A 23284-nucleotide genomic window follows, 5' to 3' on the forward strand; every position below is an offset into this window, starting at 1 on the left:
TGCTGATAGCAGGCAGGGATTGGCCACCCAGGTATGCGACCCAGGTTTCTGTTAGTCCGTGAACCTGCAACACGGGAGGCAAAATAGGAGTGGCCCGGTGAGTAAATTCAAAGAGTCGAGGGTTGCTGAAGATGGCTTATCTTGGCCGACGAATCTGAACGATAAGATAGACCAGGATTGAGTGGATTAGAAGAACTGCAATTGGTTGCTGGAGACGAGTATGTCCGCTATGGGGCCGAGTCTAGCTGCCGCAGAGCCGAAAGCATGAGAAGACGAGAGATTGATGATGATCTTGGATGGCTTCCATGCGGACTAGAGTCTAGCGTAACAGATGAAGTTTGGGGTCTCCAGATGGGGGAGAGACACAAGTGACAGGCTTGACGAGCGCCCGGGTCCGAAGTCTGGAGATAGGAGGTGCCCGTCAGATCTTATCGTACTTGCTTCGATCGACACTTGAGGGCAGCAGGAACTATCTGTAGGAAGAGACCGAAACATTGATAGCCGGCATGATAGGTACCCATGCATGGCACGGCGTAGCGAGTCGTGACCACTGGCAGTGACAGCGACTTATGACTTGTGAGTGGTGACTGGTGAGATGCATCGCGAAAAAGGGAAGGGCCGCCCACAACTTCCCGGTCCAGGGTTCGTGCCCGCAAAGCTTAGCTTTTTGCAAAGGAAAGGCGTGGCTTGGCAGTAATTCACTAGCCACATATTTTTGTGGCGGTGCACACCCAGCATCGGTCCTTCCAGAATCCAAGATGAATAACATCTCTTCCAACAACATAACGTCCCTGTTCACAGTCTCAGCTCCCTCATTTTCAATATTCCGACATAATGAGCCATTCGGTCCGCTTACCTCACCCGAAAAACTATGATTGCGTTCGCGGCAAAGCAGGTGCAGGCAGAGTTGTGGCCCGGCCCGTATTCACAGACATGAGAGAACGCCTCTCTGTCAACTGATCTCTTTACATTCCACCGGACCCCAGGTTTTGAACGGGCTGCTTCAGCGCCACGCTTGAGCGGCTTTGGGAATCTCGCAACATCTTGATCATTCCCCGCTCAAATTGTTTCGATGCCAGCCATGGCGTAGATTATACCTCGATGGCCTCCAGCCCCTTTTCGAGCTTGCATTGGTGCAATTACGCCGCCTCCTGGAGAAGGCATTGAACGAATTCTCTACGCAACTATTCCGTATCCTGACTACCTACTCGAGAATAGCTGATGCTCGGCACGCGTTTCGACCCTAGGACAACAAACAATTGAAAGCGCGAGAATTTGGTTCATGCAGCGTCTGGACGAGCCACTGGCGCCTTGTATTCGAGTCGTTACCTCGTTGAACAAATCGGCCTCGAAATATTACGCAGTACACACAACCCCCATCCTGCAAACGGAACGACGTGGGGTGACACCAAGCAACCCAGCCACAGACGGACATGCTGGCTCTGGCTGGTATTTGTACGGGTACATGGAACACGACGTGGTCACCGACCGTTGACACTGGTGCAGCGGATCCCGGCAGGCGTAAAGGCTCCTTGCTGGCAGCAGAAGCAACACGTCTGAGCACACAAGTTTGGAAGAGATCAAGTCGAGGCTACAGATGCCTACCACGACGGGCTTTCCTACAACTTCGTCGTCCTGAAACCATGGGTATGCAGGGGAGTGAGACTTCACTCTATCGTCCGATAACACCATTTGGGCGCGCTCCCTTCAGACCTCTCGTGGGATTCAGACCTGTTCAACAACGTCGTCCAAGCTTCTGCCGCTAACTCTCTTCGCACCAACACGGATGACTGCCAAGGAAAGCTGTTGGGGGCATCTTTCGTCGTTCTGACGCTCACAGCGCTGGGCCCCCACTGTTTGCGGTCGGGTCGTTCGTTGCATGGACTCGAGAATCGAACGGACGCCAAAAATCTCGACATCAACGTTGGACAAAGAAGATTCAGCGGCCTCCCGTCAGCCATTGCGTGATTTAAACGGCGGTTGGACCAAGATTGCGTCGTGAACACGAGGGAGAGCCACGCTGCACCGCTGCTCACCAAACCCCACGATCCCGCTCAGAGTTTGAATTACCAGAATGCAATCTCATCCGAGGTCTCAGCAGCAAGCCATGGCGAACCCTGTTTATCATCGTCTAATGTCCGACGCGATCAACATACCAAGAAAAAGCATGGACGACATTTCCCAAAAATTTGCTTTTTGGCTGCAGTAAGGCTGGGCACCTTCGACGGTAACGGCCGTCTGTTTGCACTCTACAATCGTACCAGATGCTCGAGTCGGTCATCAACCTTTACTTGCGTCTTGGTGCCTCTCAGCCACAGTTTCTATTCTTGTCCCACATGTCGCCTCCCCGAGCTCGCCGGCTGCGACTCCCGCGCCTCAGTTTCTTCGTCAGAATCTTCGTGTGCCTCAGCTCCCCACCACAACAGCGCCAAACCTCCCCTGTCCTAGTCCCGCGCCCTCAGCTCGAGCTAATGGCACAGACAATGTTTCCCAGATTCCCAGCATTCTCGGTCCCTGCCGACAACTAGCCACTTTGGAGAACTCGTTCGTGACAAAATTGCCAGTAGCGTTTGCTTCCCTTCACAAGGTCTCGGCCAAAGCGATTGAATGTCGCCGGTTCAGTAGACCATCGCCCACAAGGCACAACCCCTCCTCTTCCTGTTCGCGCCCTACGTCCCCCGGCGATAGCCTTGGCCTGGTAGATCTTGATCCATCAGACTCGATCTCGTTTGTACACTTGGCAGTCCACCCCCGGTCAATCTCTCCTCTGTAGAACGGAACACCTGCCATCTCCTCCTCCGCCAGAATGAAAGGCAAAGATTACCACGGCTGTTTCAAGACGGATGACACCAGGCATCGTGTATCCGACTGTCCAATTTCAAGCTGCCGTGTCTCAGCGATGCACATCTATCTTGCCAGATGATGGATCATGATTTGAGGGGAATTGTCAGGCACGTGTCGTCTGTATCTCTCCCTTCCATCTACCATTACTTTCCAGAATTGGCCGCCCTTCGTAACCCCCCCCAAGCACCCCTGGGCTTCCAGATGACTGCGACGGGCGGGAGATGGGCATTGACTAACGGCCGGAGCAAGAAGCTGCAAGGTGTGGCGCGGACTAACGCCGTCACCCTTGGGCTTCTAATGGGCTGATGGGGGAAGCCCATCAGAGCCGGATACTCGTGTACGAAAGTACATCTTGTTTTGTTTGTCCATATTAAATAGCATTCCTCCCGCCCTGTCATCACCCAGGACTCGACCCCACTGCATTCCGTGAGATACCTGGTTTGTAACTAAACTTCATAAAGAAGTCTCTTGGCCTCTTTCCCGCTTTCTCTCCATCTTTACTCGTTCCTCACTTGTTTCCTCCGTGTGTCTCCCTCGCCTACCTTTCAACCTCTATCGCTGCCTTCAACAAAGCGACGATTTCGGGTTTTCCAATTTCATCAGATATCTCGGACAAAGTCAAAGTCACTCGACAAAACACCCCCAACAAACAAACACCAAATCGGCCAGCTCTTCTTTTACATTCTATCTAGAAGGAAAGAGAATATGCAGTTCCCCGCGGTATTCTCCATGGTTCTCGCCATCGCCTCTCTCGGCGCCTTCGTTCAGGCTCGCCCATCTCCCTGTCCCGATGTTCGTCGTCTCCTCCATCCGACCCCTTCGGTGCCCACCGCAATATCACTAAGAGGTTCTGACTTTTTTCATATATAGTGGAAGCGAGATGACATCCTCAACGGCAAGGCCAGCCCTGAAATTTGCTGCTCATACGGCGTCTGCAAGGGTGACGTCGTCGTCATGAGCGGTTGAAAAGCAGAGAAGAGTCATTTTTCCATCAGAAAGCTCCAAAGGTCAATAACACGCTCCGCAATACACAAACAGGCGCGGCCAAAAAACATCGTCAAAGCGTTCATTCAACGTTAACACGACGACGATGAAAGGCCCGCCTGCCCACCACCACCAACAACACCCCTACCTATCATACAAAGCCAGAAGTCGACTACCAAAAAGACGACATGCACATATCGGCATTCACATACGGGCCCCATCCTCCCAAATAACAAGTCAGATAGATACGCGGCGTTTTTACGGGCGCAACCTAGGGTTTCCCACAAATTGGAGCCCTTGCTTTTTTCGCAGGAACCAAGGATTAGCAGACTTCCTATTCGGGATTGGACGACGGACACCGACAGAGATGCGCGCAGGACATCCACCACACACTTTCGGTCTGGCCATGCTGCATCTTCGTCGGGTATCTTCGACGTGCTTGAGAAACACTCGTCTTCCTCTTCTCTTTTGACGAATGGGAAGACTCGGTCGGAGTTCCGCTGCCCTCGCGTCTCCTCGCCACCCTCTCGGCCTTCGAGAAGGTGTTCTTGGGTGGTCGGGCGGCGGAGTGAGACGGCTGCACCGGGCTTACACTAGACACGATTTCATGATTATTTTGCTAGCTTTAGGGTCATCTTACCGAATGAGCTGCCAGGACATGAAAAGGTCATAGATCAGGCTTCGGGGAAGGGGAACATCTTCAGCTAGAGTATTGAAGAAGCCAAAATAAAACATTTTATGACACCATACAGATGCTTGTCGCAGTCTTGATAAATCGTACCATCAATCACATGCTCAGAATAAAACCACATACACAATTATTTTCCAGGCTTTTTCCCAGAAATAGAGAAACGGGGTACGGGTCCACGAGATACAAAAAAAAAATGCATGTTTGGTGCTGACTGGGGCGCCTCTCGGAGACATTCCCTCTTCTCTCTCTCTGACTCTTCGCTCACCTTTTCCCCCACGTTGACCGTCCATTGGCCACTGTCTCGTATCGCAAACATCGGTCGATCGGGTAACTAGCCTTTTCGTTTTGCACGATGAGCGTTCCGCATATTCGGTACGAGAAAAGGCCGTCTAGCGGGTGATCCAACTTCCACCTCACGAGACAGGACCGCATTCGTCGAATTCCCACCAGTTCGTTTTCCAACCTTGAAGGTTGGGCCCCATCGTACGTTTTTTTTAATACTGGATTCAGTGATTCTCACACTTATCCACGTAGCCTCATCTTGACATCAATAGACGTGCATGGTGAGCAATGCCAATGCCTCACAAGGCTGTTCCGGCGAGAAATGTCTCTGTCGAGACGACGAACCCGTATGAGCCCTACGACAAGGCTTAGTGAGCTGTTTGTTCACTTTCCGTCGTAGCCGTACCCGCAATCACAAGGAAATCCACGATCACGCTAGACTTGGAAAAGAGAGGGTGTAGACCAGAGGAGAAGGGGGGGGGGGGAACACGAAAACTCACAGAAATATTGTAAAGGCACACCTCGGGAGCCCCAGGCGTTCCGGTCCCGCAACAGTCCTCAATCAAGATGCAATCCCACCCGGCATTATACGCATCCGTCAGCGTGCCGAGAACGCATTGGTCGGTATTCACCCCGGCGAAGAGCAGCGTTCGTATCCCTCCTGCTCTCCTTCCCTTCGCGGTCCCGGGGGCAGCCTCCTCGCCATCTTCATCATCCTCCCGAGTCTGCTCCAGATACCTCCGAAGCGGCTGCTCCGGGCTCCACATCCCCGACATCCTATTCTTGTCGCACCGCACGTCCTCCTCCGGGCGGAGGCTGCTCCGCTTCAGCGGCTCGTAAATGTCGGCGTTCCACTCGCCCGCGACGAGGCAGCGGCCCCTGCCGCCGCCGAGATCTGCACCGAGGCCGAGGCGGGCGACGGTGCCCTTGTCGTTGGTCGCCTCCTCGCCCAGGATGAGCGATCGCGAGAAGCCGCGTTGAACGCTGGCGGGCATCCGCGCCAGGTCGTCGTTGGTCAGGCCCCAATTTAGCCAAATAACCTGCAATAGCAAGAAAAAAAGTGAGCTACGATACGTCGCTTGTTTATCCGCAACCACCCCGGCAAAAGTTCCCTCCCCCAATCCCCTTCCAGACATCTCACCCCTGCGTGCCCCTCATCTCTGTAATGTCTAGCGACTTCTGCTCCTGTCCCTCCGGTAAGACGGGCGGTAACGTCTGCCGGATGCCCCGAACGTCCGAACAAGGCGGGGAAGCGTAGTATAGAATGGGTTCAAGGCCGTACCTGAATACCTAATTCGCGGCATTTCTCAACAACCCTCTTGGTCTGCTCCACCGCAGCCAGCCCGGCCGGGTGGTCTCGACAGCTGGGGTGTAAAAAATAGTTTTGCATATCGACAATCACGAGCGCCGTGCTGTGGGGGTTCACCGAAATCGACGTCCCCGCTGGTCCTTGGCTGGTGCCGACTGTCCAAGCCGGCGACCGGCCCCGGGTGAGATCATAGGTTCGCGACGGTCTGTCGTAGTGCCACCCGTCGCCCGGCGGGCCAAAGGTCAAGTCTGGGCGCATGACAAAGGCGCGAAAAGGGTCCGAACTTTTCCCTCGGATATTCTAGTCCCGACGGCGGCGGGTATAGCTCACTTCTTGCCCCGATTGCGGGTAATAATTGGTCTGGAGCGATTGGATGGGTGTTAAAGTTACTGAGAGTGTGTAGGATGAAGAAGAAAAGGTCGGATTGCTCTCATGCAGTACCAAGAAGTCGGTAGATAAGAAATCCCGCAGAGCGCGCACAAAGCAGCAACGCACTGCAGCGCTTGTATCGGATGGAGGTGTCAGCAGCCTGGCCTATCTATGACTTCTTCGGGAAGATGTGCGTCGGCGCGGCTATCGTCCGGCCCCGCGGCCAACAAGAGTTGCCCGGTCTACTGCAAGACGAGAAACAGACACAGTCTCATATGTCAACAACATGAGGTTCTGGCTGCATCAGTATGCAAGGCAGCAAATTTCCAAACATCTACTAATTAGCTTTCGGGAGCGCGTCTGGGCGTAATGAGACGATGAAAGTTCAAAAGACTTCCCCATAGAGGCGCATCTCGAGAAGGGAGGTATAGGACCGAGGCACGATGCCCACTGCTACGCAAGGCGTCTGCCGCATGCGACACCCTGGTGATTATGGCGAAGCTCGAAGGGGGGTAATTCGGGGCCGACCTCCAAAATGTTTGGAGACTAGATGAGATGGGGAAGGGAGGGGAGGGGGTTCATGTCTCCGTGGAGCTAATAAAGGATCTTGCGTCGGCCACAGTCGCGATTCGTGGAGCGTCATGGTCCTCAGCAAGCGACAATACGACGACAAGGGAAAGGCGATGGTCGACCATAAACCGTAAAGATGCGGAAGCCCAACGAAGTCCCCTGGTCCGGATACCACGTGAACGCAAAAGAAAAAATCCCCGTGGCGCGTGTGTTGAGATGGTTGCCCCTCCCGGCGTGCCTGGACCTGGAAAAGCGCGAGACGTGCCGCTTCGTTGTATCCGTAGTGAGACTATATGAGAGAAAGCGTAGAATGTCAGTGAGCTTGTCGCGGGGAATGGTATATGTCGGGTACGGATCGTCATCGTGATTGGAGCGGAAAGTCGCAAAGAGGATGAATCGGTCTTACAGCGACCGAACGATTCCCACAACGCGGCAGCGCCCCACCCCTGCCAACAAGCTTCGACCCTGCGTGACGTTTCGACGTGGGGAACTGGGGTCAAACTATTCGCCTTGGGCGACGAGGGGTGATGAGGGGCTGGATTCGAATAATTGTTGACCAAAGGGCCGACGAAGCTGCTGGATTGTTGGCCGACCCAGAAAAATAAAAATAAAAAATCCACGAGTAGCTCCAAGGTATATATCCAGCCGGGCGACTGTCCAGTCGTGTGTCATTGTGCTCCAGTCCGCTCTACTCTTCCTCCTCTCTGTCCGCTTCGTCTTGTCTTGTTCGTCCATACCCTCGACTCAGGTTCTCGCCGTTGCTGTTGCTGCCAGTCGTCTCGTCAATCTCGCACCCACGTTTCACACCCCGCCGACACATCATATTCTTACCTGGCAACAGAATACCCTTCGGAACCATTCTTTCAGACCACTCCTCGCACACACACAGGCAACCCAGCTTTCACAATGTCCCCTTCAGCTGTTGATCCTCCCGTCTCGGTCGGCTCCGTTAAGGTGTCCAAGGCCAACATTGGTGTCTACACCAACCCCGCACACGACCTGTGGATCAACGAGGCCGAGCCCAAGTTGGAGGCCGTTCAGGCCGGCGAGGGACTGCAGCATGGCGAGGTCACGGTAGCCATCAGAAGCACCGGCATTTGCGGGTAAGCATTTTCATGCTAGACAAAAGTGCCCCTCCATCACACAAGGACGAGATTAACGGAGAGATACAGGTCCGACGTTCACTTCTGGAAGCACGGATGCATCGGACCCATGATTGTCGATGGCGACCACATTCTCGGCCACGAGTCCGCCGGTGAGATTCTCGCCGTCCATCCCAGCGTCACCCACCTCAAGGTTGGCGACAGAGTCGCCGTCGAGCCGAATGTCATCTGCAACTCTTGCGAGCCCTGTTTGACCGGTCGTTACAACGGTTGCGAGAAGGTCCAGTTCCTGTCCACCCCGCCGGTGCCTGGTCTGCTGCGACGATACGTGAACCACCCTGCCGTCTGGTGCCACAAGATCGGTAACATGTCATATGAGAACGGTGCCATGCTGGAGCCCCTGAGTGTCGCTCTCGCCGGTATGCAGCGTGCCGGTGTGCGCCTTGGCGATCCGGTCCTCGTTTGCGGTGCCGGCCCTATTGGCCTCATCACCCTTCTCTGCGCCAAGGCTGCCGGTGCCTGCCCGCTGGTTGTCACGGACATTGACGATGGACGTCTGGCTTTCGCCAAGGAGCTGGTGCCCACTGCCATCACCCACAAGGTTGGTCGTGGAACCGCCGAGGAGGAGGCCAAGCGCATCGTTGAGTCCTTTGGAGGTGTTGAGCCGGCCGTCGTCATGGAGTGCACTGGTGTCGAGAGCAGCATTGCTTCGGCTGTTTGGGCCTGCAAGTTTGGTGGAAAGGTCTTCATCATCGGTGTTGGCCGCAACGAAATCAGCTTCCCCTTCATGCGCGCCAGCGTTCGCGAGGTCGACATCCAGTTGCAATACCGCTACTGCAACACTTGGCCAAGAGCCATCCGTTTGGTGGAAAGTGGTGTCGTTGACCTCAGCAAGTTGGTGACACACAAGTTCAAGCTCGAGGATGCCCTCGGCGCCTTCGAGGCGGCTAAGGACCCCAAGTCAGGCGCTATTAAGGTCATGATCCAGAGCTTGGACTAAACCAAGCCTCATGGTTAGACGACGCGATTGATTTTTTTGGGCATAATACGGTGGTGTTGGCGATTTGGTGTCACGGATGGGTTTTTGACTATACTTAGAGATATGTTCCCAATGAATTCGTATGACAGTATGAAGCTTCCATAAGAACGATGATGCCTGTTTGTAGGCATAGATGTGAATCGTTGCGTTGGTGGTGATGGGCATGACAGAATTTGGGGGTTGCAAGTCAGTGACAAACTGTTTCCGCAAAAGGTAAGTGAACCTTGAAATGGGTCAAACGAGAATGCAGGAGGTATCCATTCACGGCAAGAACCCATTCTGCCCCAGTACCTGCTGGTGAACCTTTTCTCACTCAATGGATCTCACCAGTGAACTGCGTGCCTGCCAGCACCCGTGAACTGCCCTGTCACGCCTGCCAACACTGGAAAGAGCCCCCCCACTTCCCTTGGAGAGATCCACTTTGTGATTGGTTAGATCTTGAAGCGGCATAGTCCGCTGGGCCGACGGGTGCCAGTGCCTCTTTCCCCTGGGAGCAAAGGCAAAAAGGTACCTTATTCCTTGTACCTGACCTTACCTTAGCAATTGACATTTTTCATAAGCAAGAAAAGAGAATGGCGCACGGACCATCGCTCCTCCGGCTCGCAACAACAGCACAAGCGAAATCTTCCGAGAGGTCGGGCAGACTCTGGCAAGAGAGACAGAGAGAGCTCTTTTTTTCACTTTACGCAAAAACATCACTCACCACCACCCCCTTCCCATCAATTGGCAGCCAACGAAGCTCCTTCTTCGACCCCGGAGCCGCCCACATCGACGCACCCCGATCCGAGATCCAGATACCCCGATTTTTAATCCGTCGACGTCCTCTCTCTCTTCCACAACACCCAATCCCCCCGGTCCAAGATGTCTTCCGCCCTCGCCCGCCCGCTCATGCGGACCACCGCTCGCACTCTCCCTTCCCGCGTCGCCGCTCGCTTCGAGTCGACCACCACCAAGAAGGCCACTGAGTCCGCAAAGGATGCTGCCGGCAAGGCCAGCGAGTACTCGGCCAAGGCCGCCCAGGGCCTGAGCCGCGCCGCAAGCGCCGCCGGTCCCGCTCTGTCTGGTGCTGTCAACGCCCTCGGCAAGGTCGGCGGTCGCACCGGCAAGGTCATCAACTTCATTGAGAGTATGTTTCAGCCCGGTCATGAGGGAATCCCTTTGAGCAGAGGCGCATTCGAGCGCGCATCCTCGACTTCAAGGGCCAATTGCTGACGGATGTCCGACTACAGAGCAGGTTCCCTGGGTTGTCTACTACTCCCGCGTCACGCTTGAGCTGTCTAAGATTGTCTTCCACGGCCAGAAGATGGCTCCTCCGTAAGTTCCAGCACCAGAGCGAAGCGCCTTGCTCGCCTAGCTTCTGACGAAAGAAATACAGCCCCGTCAGCACCTTCCAGTCCTACTTCCAGCGGGCCCTCGGCGCCGTCAAGAACCCCAACGCCCTCCTGAGCTCCGCCTCCTCAGCCGCCAGCTCTGCCGCCAACACCGCCGCCGCCGCGAAGCCCGCCACCATCGCCTCTCGCATTAACACCGCGACCGTGGCCACCGGTGCCGTTGTCGCTGCTGAGTGCCTCGGTTTCTTCACCGTCGGCGAGATGCTCGGCCGCTTCAAGCTCGTTGGATACCACGGCGAGACCCACGCCGCTGCCCACTAAATGGAGAAAGAGCCTTTTTGAACTCTGCTCCCCCATGTCTCGTACCGATTCGAAGCGATGATGTGAAGGGGAGGGGTTTGTTCCCCGGGTTATTAATTCAAACTGCATCTAAAGAAAAAGAGCGCAAATGGTGGCTTCAGGTTATAGAAATCGGTGGGAAAGGGGGTGTTTTTATTTTGGAACCGAATGACATGAAGACTCGATGCCCGTGGTAGAGGTTCATGTCATCCAGTCGCACAGTTCCCTTGCGGTCGAGATTCCCTTGACCGTTTACGGAGCTGGTGTACTGGAAGAGCAGCAAAGAGAATCGGTCTCGGGGGCCTTGGATCCGGCCACCGCCGTACGCGTTTTCTCAACAGGCCACCTTGTTATTTCCTTATGTAGACTCTGTACATCACACACGTCAACCGCAGCCCATCCATGCTGCGAAACCTGCCTCCTGCAGGTAAATATCAGGAAACCTTTTGAACCAAATGGCCTGTCTGGTGGAATCAAATTCGTGAAAGTGTATTGGATTGAGAGCAGAGGCTGGATCTGGTAGGTTGCGTTGGCAGGAGACTTGAACTCAAGACATGAATACCACTCTGACTGTATTGGTGAGGATGAGATTCGTTCCTCTGCCCGTCCTTTCCGCCCACCAGGTATGCTATGAATCTCTCTACAAACTTGCTTCTTGAGAGACCAGGTCGGAAGATGAAGATAGCCTCTCATTGGAACTGACTGGCAAATTCGACAGAACTGCGCATCCTGCCATCTTTCTATATAGACCATAACGCTACTATAGATGAGCAGCCAAAGATGTGACGTACTAAGATCAAGCATGTATGTTCATGATCAGTGACCTTCGAGTACAATCCGGAGTTGATCTACGTCCTGTCGGCTTAAATCGCCCACCCTCCCTCCTCCTCACCCCAGAAGCATGCAAAGCTATAACACTGGAATAACGGCGGAGATCGCGTAGCTTGGAACGATGAGACTATGGTCTTCATCGTCAACCAACATTCGTTCGGACCAAAAGTAATGACACAAAGCTCCTCTCTGCTTGTGGTCTGTTCTTATTCCCTTCGTTGCCGGCTCCGGAAGGACGTTGCGATGATTCATCTCACCCCCCAGTCAGTCAAGAAGAGATGGATTCCTCCCGACATGGAAGGCACCTCCCCTCTCTCCTTCCCTGATCTGACGTATCTACCTTGCTTAAGGGGTCTATTCACCCTTCTTGTCACCAGCACAGCGGCGCCCGTCTAGGTCGGCGAGGTCAAGTCAAGCTGTGTCGGAGGTGGTCGAGTCAATTGAAAATAATAATAATTACTCTAACAAAGTCAGAGTCCGGGTTGACTAGGGGGCGCACTGTTCGAATCCGGGCAGGGGTATGAATTACAAGGTCAGTATTCCCCCCTCCTTCCTCCTTCCTTTCTTGTTGTTTCTTTTGCTTTTGGTTATAGTTTTCTTAGGAGTAGATGTCCTTTATTATTCTACACAACAGCAGAAGGTGATGCTCTCTTTTTGTTCTTTCCAATGAAGTACTTCAAGTGCAATTCACTTTGCATGCAGTCATCAAAAGTAGGAGATTTCGAGGCCATCTACGGCGAATCCAAGCAATGATGCGATCGGAGAAGTCTACACCTAGAGATAGTCGACTTCTCGTACTTTAAGAGGTGTCCTGATCTTGTCTGGCAGTGCTTGGCAAGGTAGATTCCAGCTGTAGAAAATGCTTCCATGCCACTCTCTAATGCTTCTACATCTGATATAATCACCAGTACTGAACACCAGAAAGGCATACGAATGTTGGACATATGCTATGGCCCATCTAGTTGAGCTGGGAAAAAGCAGCTCCATCCAAAATTTCGCTCATTTAAATACAGCCAACTGTCAAATTAGCAATTAACCGCATTCTTAGCAATGAGACACCGTCAAATCATTCTCGTCGAGCCGCATCCACACTATAAGGAAGCTTCACGTTACACAACCAAAAAGCCAGTTCCCTCCCTTTTCCCTTACCAGTCCGAGAACCCGGTCATCGACCAGAACAAAAAAGCGCTTGCCCCCTTTTACCAACCAACAATCATCTCGTACTCATGCTACCTTGGCATGAAAAGGCCATCTCGTTGCCTCCTAGCCTCTCGGTCGACAAGCAGCCAGCCAGAACGTAGAGGATCCTCTGTTCTCCTCATTGAAACCCCTCCCCCTATCAACCCCTTGACCAGATTGCTGTCCATGGTACTTCAAGCAGATAGGGAGTGATTCAAAGTCCCTCCATCCCAACTTTGCGCCGCATGCCGACCGCTCTTACCTTCACCTCACCCGCCGAATCCCGTTCGAGGCCCGTGCCGTTTGCCACATGATCCCGTATTCGTACTCCCACGCAGCCCCCAGATTCCATGCCCCCCATCTCATCGAATACATACCGCTGCCAACTATCTAGACGCCTCAATCCTGCATGGTGGCGTATATTGACATTGTTTCTGGATCGACGCCCCCTCTGTTCACTCCCCCTCCTCCTCTTGGCGGCGGCGTAGCATAGAAGGATCAAGCTGTACCAACCAACCTTCCGGGCAAAACGTTTCCATGGATGGTTTACCAGGAAGAGAATCCCACGAGTAGCCTTACGGAACCCAAATGTTTGGGGACTTTGGTCCCCCCATGTCTGGGCCCCCTTTTACCATTCCCTCGGGTCGGAATGGAAGGGAAAGAACAAACAGACCGTTTTAACACCCCCTGAACATTGCCGAAAGAGGTAAATGGTCTCTTGAAGGGGGGGAGGGGGAGGTTTTATGGTGATCAGCGAGATCTGATAGAGAACCCAGTGGGATTTGTAAAAGTCTTGGGACATCCTAGGGATTCTGCAAACGAGCGCATGTTTTGCTAGGTCTTCCTGGCCGGTCTCCTTTTTTTCTCTTGTTGATGGCCTGCGCATTTTGTTTTGAAACTGTCAAGATATTGGCCAGGTGTACTCGCCACTACTAAGAGGCTCATGGCCTGTTCCATAGTAACCACTGGGACATGGTAATCATGATGTAGATACTATTACAGGTAGGGATGATGCAGATCCACCATTTCTCCTGATCCTTTGTATGACCGATTTAACCTCACTACTGCGCAAAGATGAGGAAAAGGCTGGAAGAGAGAATACTGAAACACTCAAACGTGTCCATCCATGTCTTCAGAACTCGTTGTTGTGATACCCGAGAAAACAGAAGAAAAAAAAAGGCGACAAACGCTCAGGTCTGGAGCTACCCAAGTTCTCGGCAACGAAACTTGCAAATACCAAACTACCCAAGAGCTTCTTCACAAAGGCAGAATACCCTATATGACCCAACTCTGTCCCGGGAACGGGAGAACTGAGGCATTAAGCTCAGGAGTAGTATTCTTGGTTTACTAGTTAATCCTCGCCGAGCGTATGGGTTTTCACTGTAGCACACTCATCGAGGGTGATAAAAAATCTTGCGATAGAGTCTCGGAACAAAACATGAAGCGTAGTCCCAAGTGAAGTTTTTCTTGGTGAAAGGAGGCAAGGCTATCTCGAACAAGATGCTAGTACCAGGTTTTCCCTTGATCCAAGGTAATGGAACGAAGTTATTTTTCTCCCTCTCCCTCTAAGGCGGTAAAGACGAAGGACCAGAAACAGAAATCCAACGAAACACACACCGCCGTATCATGCATGACCACATAGTTCGAGATCATTCGGTTTAGAAGCACCATCAAAGCAAAATGTCTCGCCCCCTTAAAAACACGCATGACAGTCCTCCGGTACCGCTTCCGCCATCTCCGAACTCAAGAACCTCTCGTTGGACACCTCCCTGGCAGACGGCCAACGCCCGTCCGCTCGCTCGCGCGCCCCTTCATGCATAATGCCCCACGCCCCATGAACATACCCCTCCCCACGTCTCGTTGGCAGCATGGGAAATTTCGTGTCCCAGGTAATCGCATACGCGATCCTACGAAAGAAACGCCCGAGAAGAAAGAAACATAACACCAGAGGCTGGGGTGCCTCATCCCCCATCCTTCCAATCGTCGCCTCTCACCTACCTCTATGATCCTGCAGAGCCAGTTGTTCCCGCATGAGACAAGAAAGGTAGATCCCAGGTTCTGGGCACCAGCGTGGCGGGGCCTCGTTGTAGGCGGCCCCTCATCACTCATCACCAACCCCCCGGTCCGAGGCCGAGGCCGAGAATCGAGACCTAGACCGGTCTCTAGTTTGGTTGGGCAAGTACGCAGCTTCTTGTGGAGAGACAAAGGCGAAGAAAAAAGAGAAAGGCAGGGATGGAGAAGAGGAGGAGGAGAGAGGCCCTGCGGTGATGGACTGGCACGGGGAGGAAGCTCGATACATGTTTCCACAATCTTGCAGCCTACATCTGTCTTTTTCTCCCTCTAGCTCCTCTTCTTTACTCACATATCGATGTGTAGGATTGGGCAGAAAAAACTAGCTCAATGCTACTTTTCCTTTTCTACCCGAACCACTCATCTCGAGATCCGTGTTCCCGGATCCGGGCATCGGGCGTTCGATGGGTGCCCAGTTACAAAAGAAGATGGGGGCCAAGGTCCCAAAAAGGGAGGGGCAGTAGTGATAAGTATAAAGAAGTGTTGGTGTGTGCTCGCATGCATATGACATACAAGTGTGTGTGTGTGTGTGTGTGTGTGGAGAGCGAAGAGGGGGCGCAAGTCTGGGTGTAGAGTACATCGTACTTCGTAGCGTATCATAAGGAGATCCGCCAATCCAGCCAACATGTAGACTGCAGGCTCGGGGCGGCGGGATTCCTCTCCGTCATGCAAGTCGTACGTCGAGGGTACATGTAGCTTGCTGGCTTGATGCGGGTCGGGGCGTTGGTTGGCAGCCTCAACGGAGAGGGAACGTTTGCCCAACTTCACTTCGGGGAAAGAGCGTGTCCTGTCTCCCTGTGTAAGCGAGATAATTCAGAAAAAAGAGCCGAGCCGGAGACAAGCAAACTGAACAGAGTCAAATATCTTGAGACTACTGCGTATTATAAGCGGCCCACGCAGGACACAGGGTAATATGAGCAAGGGATACGTACCTCATCAACGTGGTCGATCACCAAGAAGATGAAGACACAGCCCTCAGTGCCTCCTCGCCTGCAACGTGTCGCCATGGAACAACAGCATGAGGCGGCCGAGAAGAACGTTGGCTCGCAGCATGAGACCCATTGCACGATGCTCAGGTTCCCCATGTCATTGAGTATCGGTGTGCCGGCTCCTACATACGTTACCTCGAGAAGGGTTTATTGCTTTGCTGTTCAAATGTTGGCAGACACAGCGAAGTTCCTATCCTGGCCTTCGCACTATGCAGCTGTTGCCCAACCCAGTAGGGCTCAACGAAGGACTGTAACGTTGTCAGTGCAATATCCCATTGGCGGGACGGGGAAGCGGGGAGCAAGAGCAACCAACAGACCAACAAGAGAGGGAGGCAACAGGGGTAATCGAATGATGCGGATGGGCATGCGGGAGCCATGTAAGCCAATATGATGATGTGGAGATGGGTAAGTGAATAATATCTAGCTGTCGACCAATCTTGACTCTATTATCTTGTCTGGTGCATTTGATTTTGTTCGAGCTCTGAAGGAACGTAGAAGGGAAATGACAAACCCTCCTGGCCGCATAACGTTTGGTAACGGCCGTTGGCACCTTCCACTTCCACTCAATTTGCGATTCCAGGTCGCCTCACCTATAACCGAACTCTGTGAGAGCTGCTCTGGTGGTTCTTCGTTTGGGTTATCGTCCATCATGGCCAGATTCTATTTATATATATATCATAATATGGTAGGTAGAGGGAAGTAAACTAGTGGCCGCACATATCAGCCCTTGTGTTGCGGACGTGACAGCCATCCCGGTTAACATTGGTCATGCCAAAAGACATGACGTGCAATACTCCGCTGGCTGACATGCCCTCCCTCACTGGCCACTCTTCTCATCGCGCCCTCTTGCAATCCGCAGGAGCGTGCATAATGAAATCCAACGCCCCAAGCCTGAGTCTGCTCCATACCAAAAGAGAGCAGAGTATGCACTATGCAAAAAACACGGCCCAACTGCAATGCTGCCAAGCCCGCGCCGCCATCAACTTTTGGTTAAACCCGGCCCATTTTCTTCCCCACCGATGAATCCGTATACAAAAAAAGAATATGATGTAGTGACAAGAGAGGTGTAGCGACTGTGACTATGTGCTGTTTGGCAACAATATTGTTTGCGCTCGTGTGTTACCTCAGATTCGACTTTATAGCTCAGAGCTAGAGCGTAATGCTGGGGAAGGCCAAGGAAAAAGAAAAAGAATAAGGGGCCAATCCGCGGAGCATCGAACTCGGTCTGTGACTGCCGAGCCTGCGAAACACAAGAAAAATAGAAGGAGACAACGCGGCAAAAAATGTCCATGATACCAAGATAGCCTAAAGAGAAAAGCAGAACTTGATGGCCTGTTTTGATGCATTCCTCGTCGTGTCCATATACGCCTGGCCAGAGCAAAGCGGGAGAGCTTGCCGAATCGAGTGGCAGGCGGTACTCTACAGGGGCGTCCAAAACTTCGAGCAGAAAAAGACGATGAAGCCCGTAAGACGAATCGGGGTAGTTGGCGGTCTGGAGCTCCCGATCTTGCCACGCTTAATCCGCGCTTGGCCGGCCGAGGACTGGAGGCCTATCTTGGTAAGGGATGGGAAGGAGGGAAAGCAAACATGCAGCACTCCCACGACGTACAGCAAAAAAGGACGATGGAGAAGTTGTTCAACAAAATGTCGCATGAGTAGCAGCAACGACGCTTGCTTGTTGGCAGGACGGCAATAGAGCGACTGAGTCGTACGTCTGACGTTCAAGTAGACGAAGAGTGATGGTACAGAAGACAAATCGCTCCGACGTTCCGCTTGAGATGTCTTGCTTTGGCGGTAGGGTGTCGAATGTTACTAGCTTGCCTTATCCCGTTCTGGATATGAGTATGCGACGGGAGGGTGACGGCAGGAAACTCGCCAGCAGTCTGCCCCCATCCTGTAGGACGTGACGTAACCCTCGGCAGTCTGAGTGACCACTTTTGAATCATTGGGTTTGCGTTTGGATTGGTCTCCTTGCCGTCCAAACGAACCTGCGTCCGGCAATCAGTACTCTGCATCTTAAAAAAGCTGGGAGCTACCAGACGGTAGTCTGCATGCGGTAACTTACATTCTGCAGTAGGCATGGACATTGAGTCGACAGATTTCCTTCTTGAGATCGTCCACCAGTCTGTCCACATCATGTTTTGGCCAGCGTTCCACCTGAATAAAGGGCGCAAGTGTGAGGCCTTCCAAGCAATGCGTGAGGCCGAGGTTGAACCATCTACCCAGCTCTTCCTCCATCGGGTTCTGGCTCCACGGGTTCGTTGGTAGTCTAATCATCTTCTCGGTGATGTCTGTGAAGCCTGCAGCATGGAGCTCCTTTTTCGTGTCGATTATATCGATAGATTGCCCGTACCTGTGCATCGCATGCCGCAAGTTCTCACCCCAAAAGACGAGAGGCGAATCAGGCGTTAGAGTGTTGTCGTCGCTGCGAGGAATCCATTCGATTTCCACCTGTTCGATATAACCTCCGGGCTTGATGTGCCGGAATGACTTCCTGTATAGGTCTGGCCAATCTCTTATGGAACCGAGCAGCATCTGAATATGAACCAGATCGAAGGTTTGTTCCGGAGCTGGCAGTGGCGCCTCCACGTCGGCTCGCTCAAACCTTACACACGTAGGGATCCTATAAAACGATGAGCTTTCGCTACGAAGAACGGTAGAAAAGGAGATGCAGAACATACAGCTTGGGCTGGATGAGGGAAAGATCGAGCCCCAAGACCTGAGCCCTTTGATCTTCGTTTACGTATAGCTTACTATGGTGATAGTGTCAGCAAGTCTAGGTTCTAGCAGTCGGCGCACGGGGGATCGGGTGGATAATCTTACTCGCCCACGTCGATCGCCCAAATGCCAGTGCCCGTCCCGAGGTCAAGGACATGGGGTTTGGCGGGCAGAGGTACTTCCCAAAGGCCTCCTCTTGCCTTGGTGATCAGATGATGGAAGATGTCTAGCCTGTCTTTCTCGAGCTTCGCAGTGAGTTAGCATGGGGAAAGATTTACCGCGGCGAGGAATCATAGGTAACCTACCTCATCGACAGGGAAAAGATACCGCCCGCGTCCGAATGAGCCATACTGGCGGCCATGCTCAGTGTAGTCAGGGTACTCGGTACCAACAGTCCCACTGTAGATGGCACGTTAGCGCTGTGTTCTGATCGTGTCCAGAGCAGCAATTGCACCGTCGTGTTGACATCATGGCGTACCCGTTTTGTGACATTGTTACCATGCGAAAGGCAACGTGAGTCAAAATTGTTTGTCGACTATAGTTGATTTCTAGTCTCTCTCCGGGACTTGCATCAACAGGTGACGGGCGATGCGCGTGAAAGCAGCAAGTCGATCTATCACCAACGTCCGGGAACTAAGAGAGTGCTGCTATAATTGAGCTTCTTGCCACACCGCCGGCGTTTCGTTTCGTTGCGGTGCAGTGATGGTGTTGGCTTCTGTAAGTTAGTAAGTTTACGATGAAGCTCGCGTCCGCGTGGTGAGGAGAGGGACCATGGGCTGATAGGCAAGGTGTGAAGTGAAGCTGGTGACTTTGAAACATGAAAAGGGGATTGGACCTGGAGAAGTGGAATCGAGCAGCGGGCAATTTAAAGTGTGCGTGCAGTAGTAAGTCTTGAATGGGAAACGAAACGAAATGATGGTCGCAGTGCAGGCGGCTGCAAGTCGATGGGAGCACACACTGATGGCATCCAGGGAATAACACTGCCAGTACGACTGCCTTTTATGGAGAAATGTGACCTGAGCAGAAGCCCCGTCTCGTGTCATGAAGGTTGGTACCGGGAATGAGGGAAACGACAGACGGCCAAATGTAACAGACGCCAGTCGAAAAAGGGGGCAAGGCAATGAAGGAAGCTGTGATCAAGCCAGAGTCTTGTTCCCGCGTCTGAGTTGGGCGACTCCTACCAGCTTCTTGTATTTCTCAAGAGAATTGCGTCGGTACGTAGGTAGCCAGGCGCCTCTCTTACTCAAGACCGACGCCATCACACACACATGGCGTTGTTCACCACAACGATAACGCACATGAGACTCTCTCTTCGACCAGGCCACGCTTGCACTTGCACTTGCGTCGACCAACACATCCCCGCGAGCGCGCGCCTACATCGGATCGAACGCATCCTTCTGCATTTGGGTGATTATGGTCCCTTCGCTGCACAATAACCTTGCTGGCGCGACACTCCAACTTGATGCCCAGCCAACAACACGGCTGGCGACGATGCGACCAAAAAAAGAGAGGGAGGAGAGAGAGAGAGAGAGAGAGAGAGAGAGAGAGAGAGAGAGAGAGAGAGAGAGGAAGAGCTGCAGAGCAGCTTTTGCCCTCCATAGTGGTATGGATGGTGAAAATGACAGGGGTCGAGGTGCAGGAGCTTAGGGCAGAGGAGAGGGCCGAATGCTGGGCCTTGACAGCGTACCAGTACATGTACCTGCATGTAAACGGTCGCAGCATCAGCCTGCTCGAAGTTGGGGGTGTAAGGCAATTGTGCAGAATGCATGTGTGCAACTGTGTCTGTTTGTGGAGAGGTAGGCTCAGCTTGTCCACATACCCATTCCTAGGTTTCTTCTTGATATGCTGTAGAAGGGGTGGGCTAGATAGGGGACCAGGCAGAAGCATTTTTCACCGACCAAAGTGTCATTGAAGTTGACAACGGGGACACGAATGAGGTATCCCTCACGGCGAAGGTTGTTCAAAGGCAGGCAGACAAGTTAAACAGGTGACATGCGGTCGGGTTGGTCCAGAGAACAGGTGAGACGACGGAAGGAAAGCAGACAGCAGTTGACGTACATGTTTGGGATGGAGAGCGAGGTTTCTTCCTCGACCGCTTAGGACGTCGAGCGAGTCAATTGATGTCGCACAACAAGTTGGAGAGGTTGTACAGACCGGGTCCGGTGCTGCGGTATTCGGCGTCTTTCTCGTCGTGTGCAGATTGGCCAGGAAATTGATAGGTTGCGAAACGACGAGAGGCGTCGCAGAAGGCGAAAAGCCGTTGGTTGGGTCGGGCTGGGTTGGGGTTGGAGTTTCAGAGCGACCTCGACCTTCTATCTCGATATCTTGGCGATGAGATGGGCCGACTTGGGAATTATAAAGTAAGCGACGTGATAGACCTAGCCAAAATGCGATCAGGCCAAGGCGATAGCTGAAGCTGTCCAGTCGATTTGAGATGCAAGGATATTGTGAACAGGGCGGTGAAATTGGCCAGTACCGCGGTCAAGGCTCGGATCAAAGGTCGAAGGCTGAGGTTTCGAAGTGTGATTCTGATTGTGGTCGTGGGCGAAGACGCTGCAGGGTGACGAGATGTGATGCAAGTCGACGCGGGCGAGACGAGCTTCAAGTCTCCGTTGGGCAGGTTGGGTCAAGTCGGGTTCGTTTTGGCGACGGGCGGGAGCGGGAGGAGCAGCAGCGATCTGATGGGATGGGATGTATGGAGTAAAAGAAAGGGAAGATGTAATCCAACAGAAAGACAAGGGAGGTAGGGATGCTCGCTCTTCTCTCTTGTTGTATAGAGGGCAGAACCGCTGCAGCAAGCAAGGAGCTCCTGACTTGGAGGACCTGACAACGGGCAGAGGTGGTAAACCGCGGTGGGTAAGGTACAAATAGCCGGTCGTGTGGACTACAATCGTGCTACGGCAGATGTGTCTATGCGTCTCTCCGCGACGTTGTGAAGGGGGGGACCCTGGACTTGATCAAGTGAACAAGCGAGGACGGAGTGATGCAGATGGAGAGAAAGGCAGCTTCTCTGTTAATTCCACCTAGTTGTGGCTGGCTGGCTCGCTGGAAGTCCCGGGTGTTGGTGCTTGTCTTTCTGTGCTTTGGCCCTAGAACGTTTCTAGAGTAGAGAACGAGTGGTGGCGTGTGTGGATGTATGTGTATACGTGTGTACGTGCACCGGCAGGTGTGAGGTGTAATTTTAGTATCCGTATGCAAGGTCAACGCGGGTATCTGAAGGCTTTGGAAGTCAACGTTGACAAGTACTTGTTGGTAGGAGTTGCGTCAAGCAAATCTAGCTTTGGAGTGGGTGGACCGGCGGACAAACGGTGGCGGCGCCTACGACGCTCTCTGTGAGGTCTGTGGGTGTGAGAGGTGTGAAATGCAGCAGAGCAGGGACTCTCGGATTGAAGGCTAGGCTGCCGGATGCTGTTGAATATCGGCTCTTGAGAAGAGAAACGTCGCAAGGTAATCGTGGACTAGAGTTTGCTCTCCGCTTCCCGTAGCTCGGGGGATCGTCCGCTGTTAAGTAGAATTAGTGGGTTTCTTAATCGTCATCTTCTGCTTCTGTTTCTGCCTATTCCACGGATACCTCTCTCTCCTTGTCCTCGCGCGAGTGTGTCCTGCCCCTCCCTGTTCCTGGCGCTGGTGCTGGCGCATGCAATTCCCATGGCTGCTGTGGGATTTTGGGTTGATGCCACCCCTGTCGGGAGACTTGAGGACGCCCGATGTGATGGAGCTGGAGCTGGAGCTGGGACTGGAGCTAGAATTGGAGATGATGGCTTGTAACGTGAGGGTGGGAAAACGCTGACGGTCAGCGGGCTGGTGTAATTGCGCTTCCAGGGTCCGTTTCTTCTGTGGACTTCCAGAGCCTTGCCCGTGTCATTGTCGTTGGTCTATCCGTGGTTTGTCGCCCATCAAAAGGCCTGGCTTTCCACTCGTCCCACTCCATCTGTCTCCATTTCACCATGTCACTTTTTCCCTCGAGAAAAGCACCCCAGGCTCTTCCAATCCCAGCCCGTCATGGATCATGACACTTGGATAAAAGCACAGAAAATGCGGAAAGGGGGCTTGTCTCCTACCTTGAAAGCAATCTTAACCCTGAGCAGGGCCTCCGCGTAATATAATGGATGAAGAATATATCGAGAAGCCAGTTCGGACCAGCTCGAAGATGGCAAGGTATCCGTACCCCGTAGGCCAGGTGTAGAAAAAAAAAAAAGGTGTGCGAGGAATGCAAGCCGAGTCCGTGTTCCTCAGCTAGCCGGGGTGTTGCACAGACAGACAGCGCCTTGATAGGTGGTGACTGGAGGGAGCAGAATCGAGCTGGCGGAAGACAACTTGCAGCAGGAGATGGGAATGCAAGGCAAGGCGCCCGATGGACCGCAGCTTCATAAATGACGAATTCGATGTGAGGTAGTCTGTTCGTACCACGCGGTATACGGGCTCAGTTGGTTGAGAAGTTGAGGTGAGGTAAGGTGGAGGATCATGAGATGGATTCGAGGGTAGGTTACCTTAGGTGAATGAAGCAAGACAAGGAAGGCGAGGCGTTGGGGTCTGTGCTCCAACGAAGGCGATTGAAAATAAAGGGGAAAGAGGTGGTGGGTGATGGAGGAAGGTAGCACACACGATGATGGAAGCACGGAAGGTGCAAAAGGAA

General features: G+C 53.1%; 6 protein-coding genes across 6 annotated transcripts; 4 read left to right on the forward strand and 2 right to left on the reverse strand.

The window, feature by feature from the left end:
- Positions 1-3549: 3549 nt before the first annotated feature.
- BDZ83DRAFT_746170 (uncharacterized protein) lies at positions 3550-3810 on the forward strand (the record flags this gene model as incomplete). Its single annotated transcript, XM_060513221.1, has 2 exons — positions 3550-3636; positions 3715-3810. The coding sequence occupies 2 exons, from the start codon at positions 3550-3552 to the stop codon at positions 3808-3810; spliced, it is 183 nt and encodes a 60-aa protein (XP_060371806.1).
- A 1290-nt stretch (positions 3811-5100) lies between these two features.
- Positions 5101-6368, reverse strand: BDZ83DRAFT_564314 (isochorismatase; the record flags this gene model as incomplete). The annotated part of the gene is made up of 3 exons (XM_060503628.1): positions 5101-5157; positions 5302-5841; positions 6084-6368. The coding sequence occupies 3 exons, from the start codon at positions 6366-6368 to the stop codon at positions 5101-5103; spliced, it is 882 nt and encodes a 293-aa protein (XP_060371807.1).
- A 1274-nt stretch (positions 6369-7642) lies between these two features.
- Positions 7643-9489, forward strand: BDZ83DRAFT_596510 (alcohol dehydrogenase GroES-like domain-containing protein). The gene is made up of 2 exons (XM_060506862.1): positions 7643-8152; positions 8222-9489. The coding sequence occupies exons 1-2, from the start codon at positions 7956-7958 to the stop codon at positions 9150-9152; spliced, it is 1128 nt and encodes a 375-aa protein (XP_060371808.1). The 5' UTR covers positions 7643-7955; the 3' UTR covers positions 9153-9489.
- Positions 9490-10052: 563 nt separating this feature from the next.
- BDZ83DRAFT_746173 (mitochondrial ATP synthase g subunit-domain-containing protein) lies at positions 10053-10843 on the forward strand (the record flags this gene model as incomplete). Its single annotated transcript, XM_060513222.1, has 3 exons — positions 10053-10317; positions 10421-10505; positions 10567-10843. The coding sequence occupies 3 exons, from the start codon at positions 10053-10055 to the stop codon at positions 10841-10843; spliced, it is 627 nt and encodes a 208-aa protein (XP_060371809.1).
- Positions 10844-17991: 7148 nt separating this feature from the next.
- BDZ83DRAFT_746174 (methyltransferase domain-containing protein) lies at positions 17992-19140 on the reverse strand (the record flags this gene model as incomplete). The annotated part of the gene is made up of 5 exons (XM_060513223.1): positions 17992-18553; positions 18612-18683; positions 18754-18893; positions 18954-19047; positions 19127-19140. 5 exons carry the CDS (start codon positions 19138-19140, stop codon positions 17992-17994), a joined length of 882 nt encoding a protein of 293 aa, XP_060371810.1.
- Positions 19141-20266: 1126 nt separating this feature from the next.
- Positions 20267-21757, forward strand: BDZ83DRAFT_645734 (uncharacterized protein; the record flags this gene model as incomplete). The annotated part of the gene is made up of 4 exons (XM_060509878.1): positions 20267-20392; positions 20848-21008; positions 21426-21509; positions 21676-21757. 4 exons carry the CDS (start codon positions 20267-20269, stop codon positions 21755-21757), a joined length of 453 nt encoding a protein of 150 aa, XP_060371811.1.
- Between the last annotated feature and the right edge of the window lie 1527 nt (positions 21758-23284).

The sequence above is a fragment of the Colletotrichum acutatum genome (assembly GCF_030867785.1).
Source record: "Colletotrichum acutatum strain CBS 112980 chromosome Unknown BDZ83scaffold_1, whole genome shotgun sequence".
Taxonomy (NCBI): Eukaryota; Fungi; Ascomycota; class Sordariomycetes; order Glomerellales; family Glomerellaceae; genus Colletotrichum; species Colletotrichum acutatum.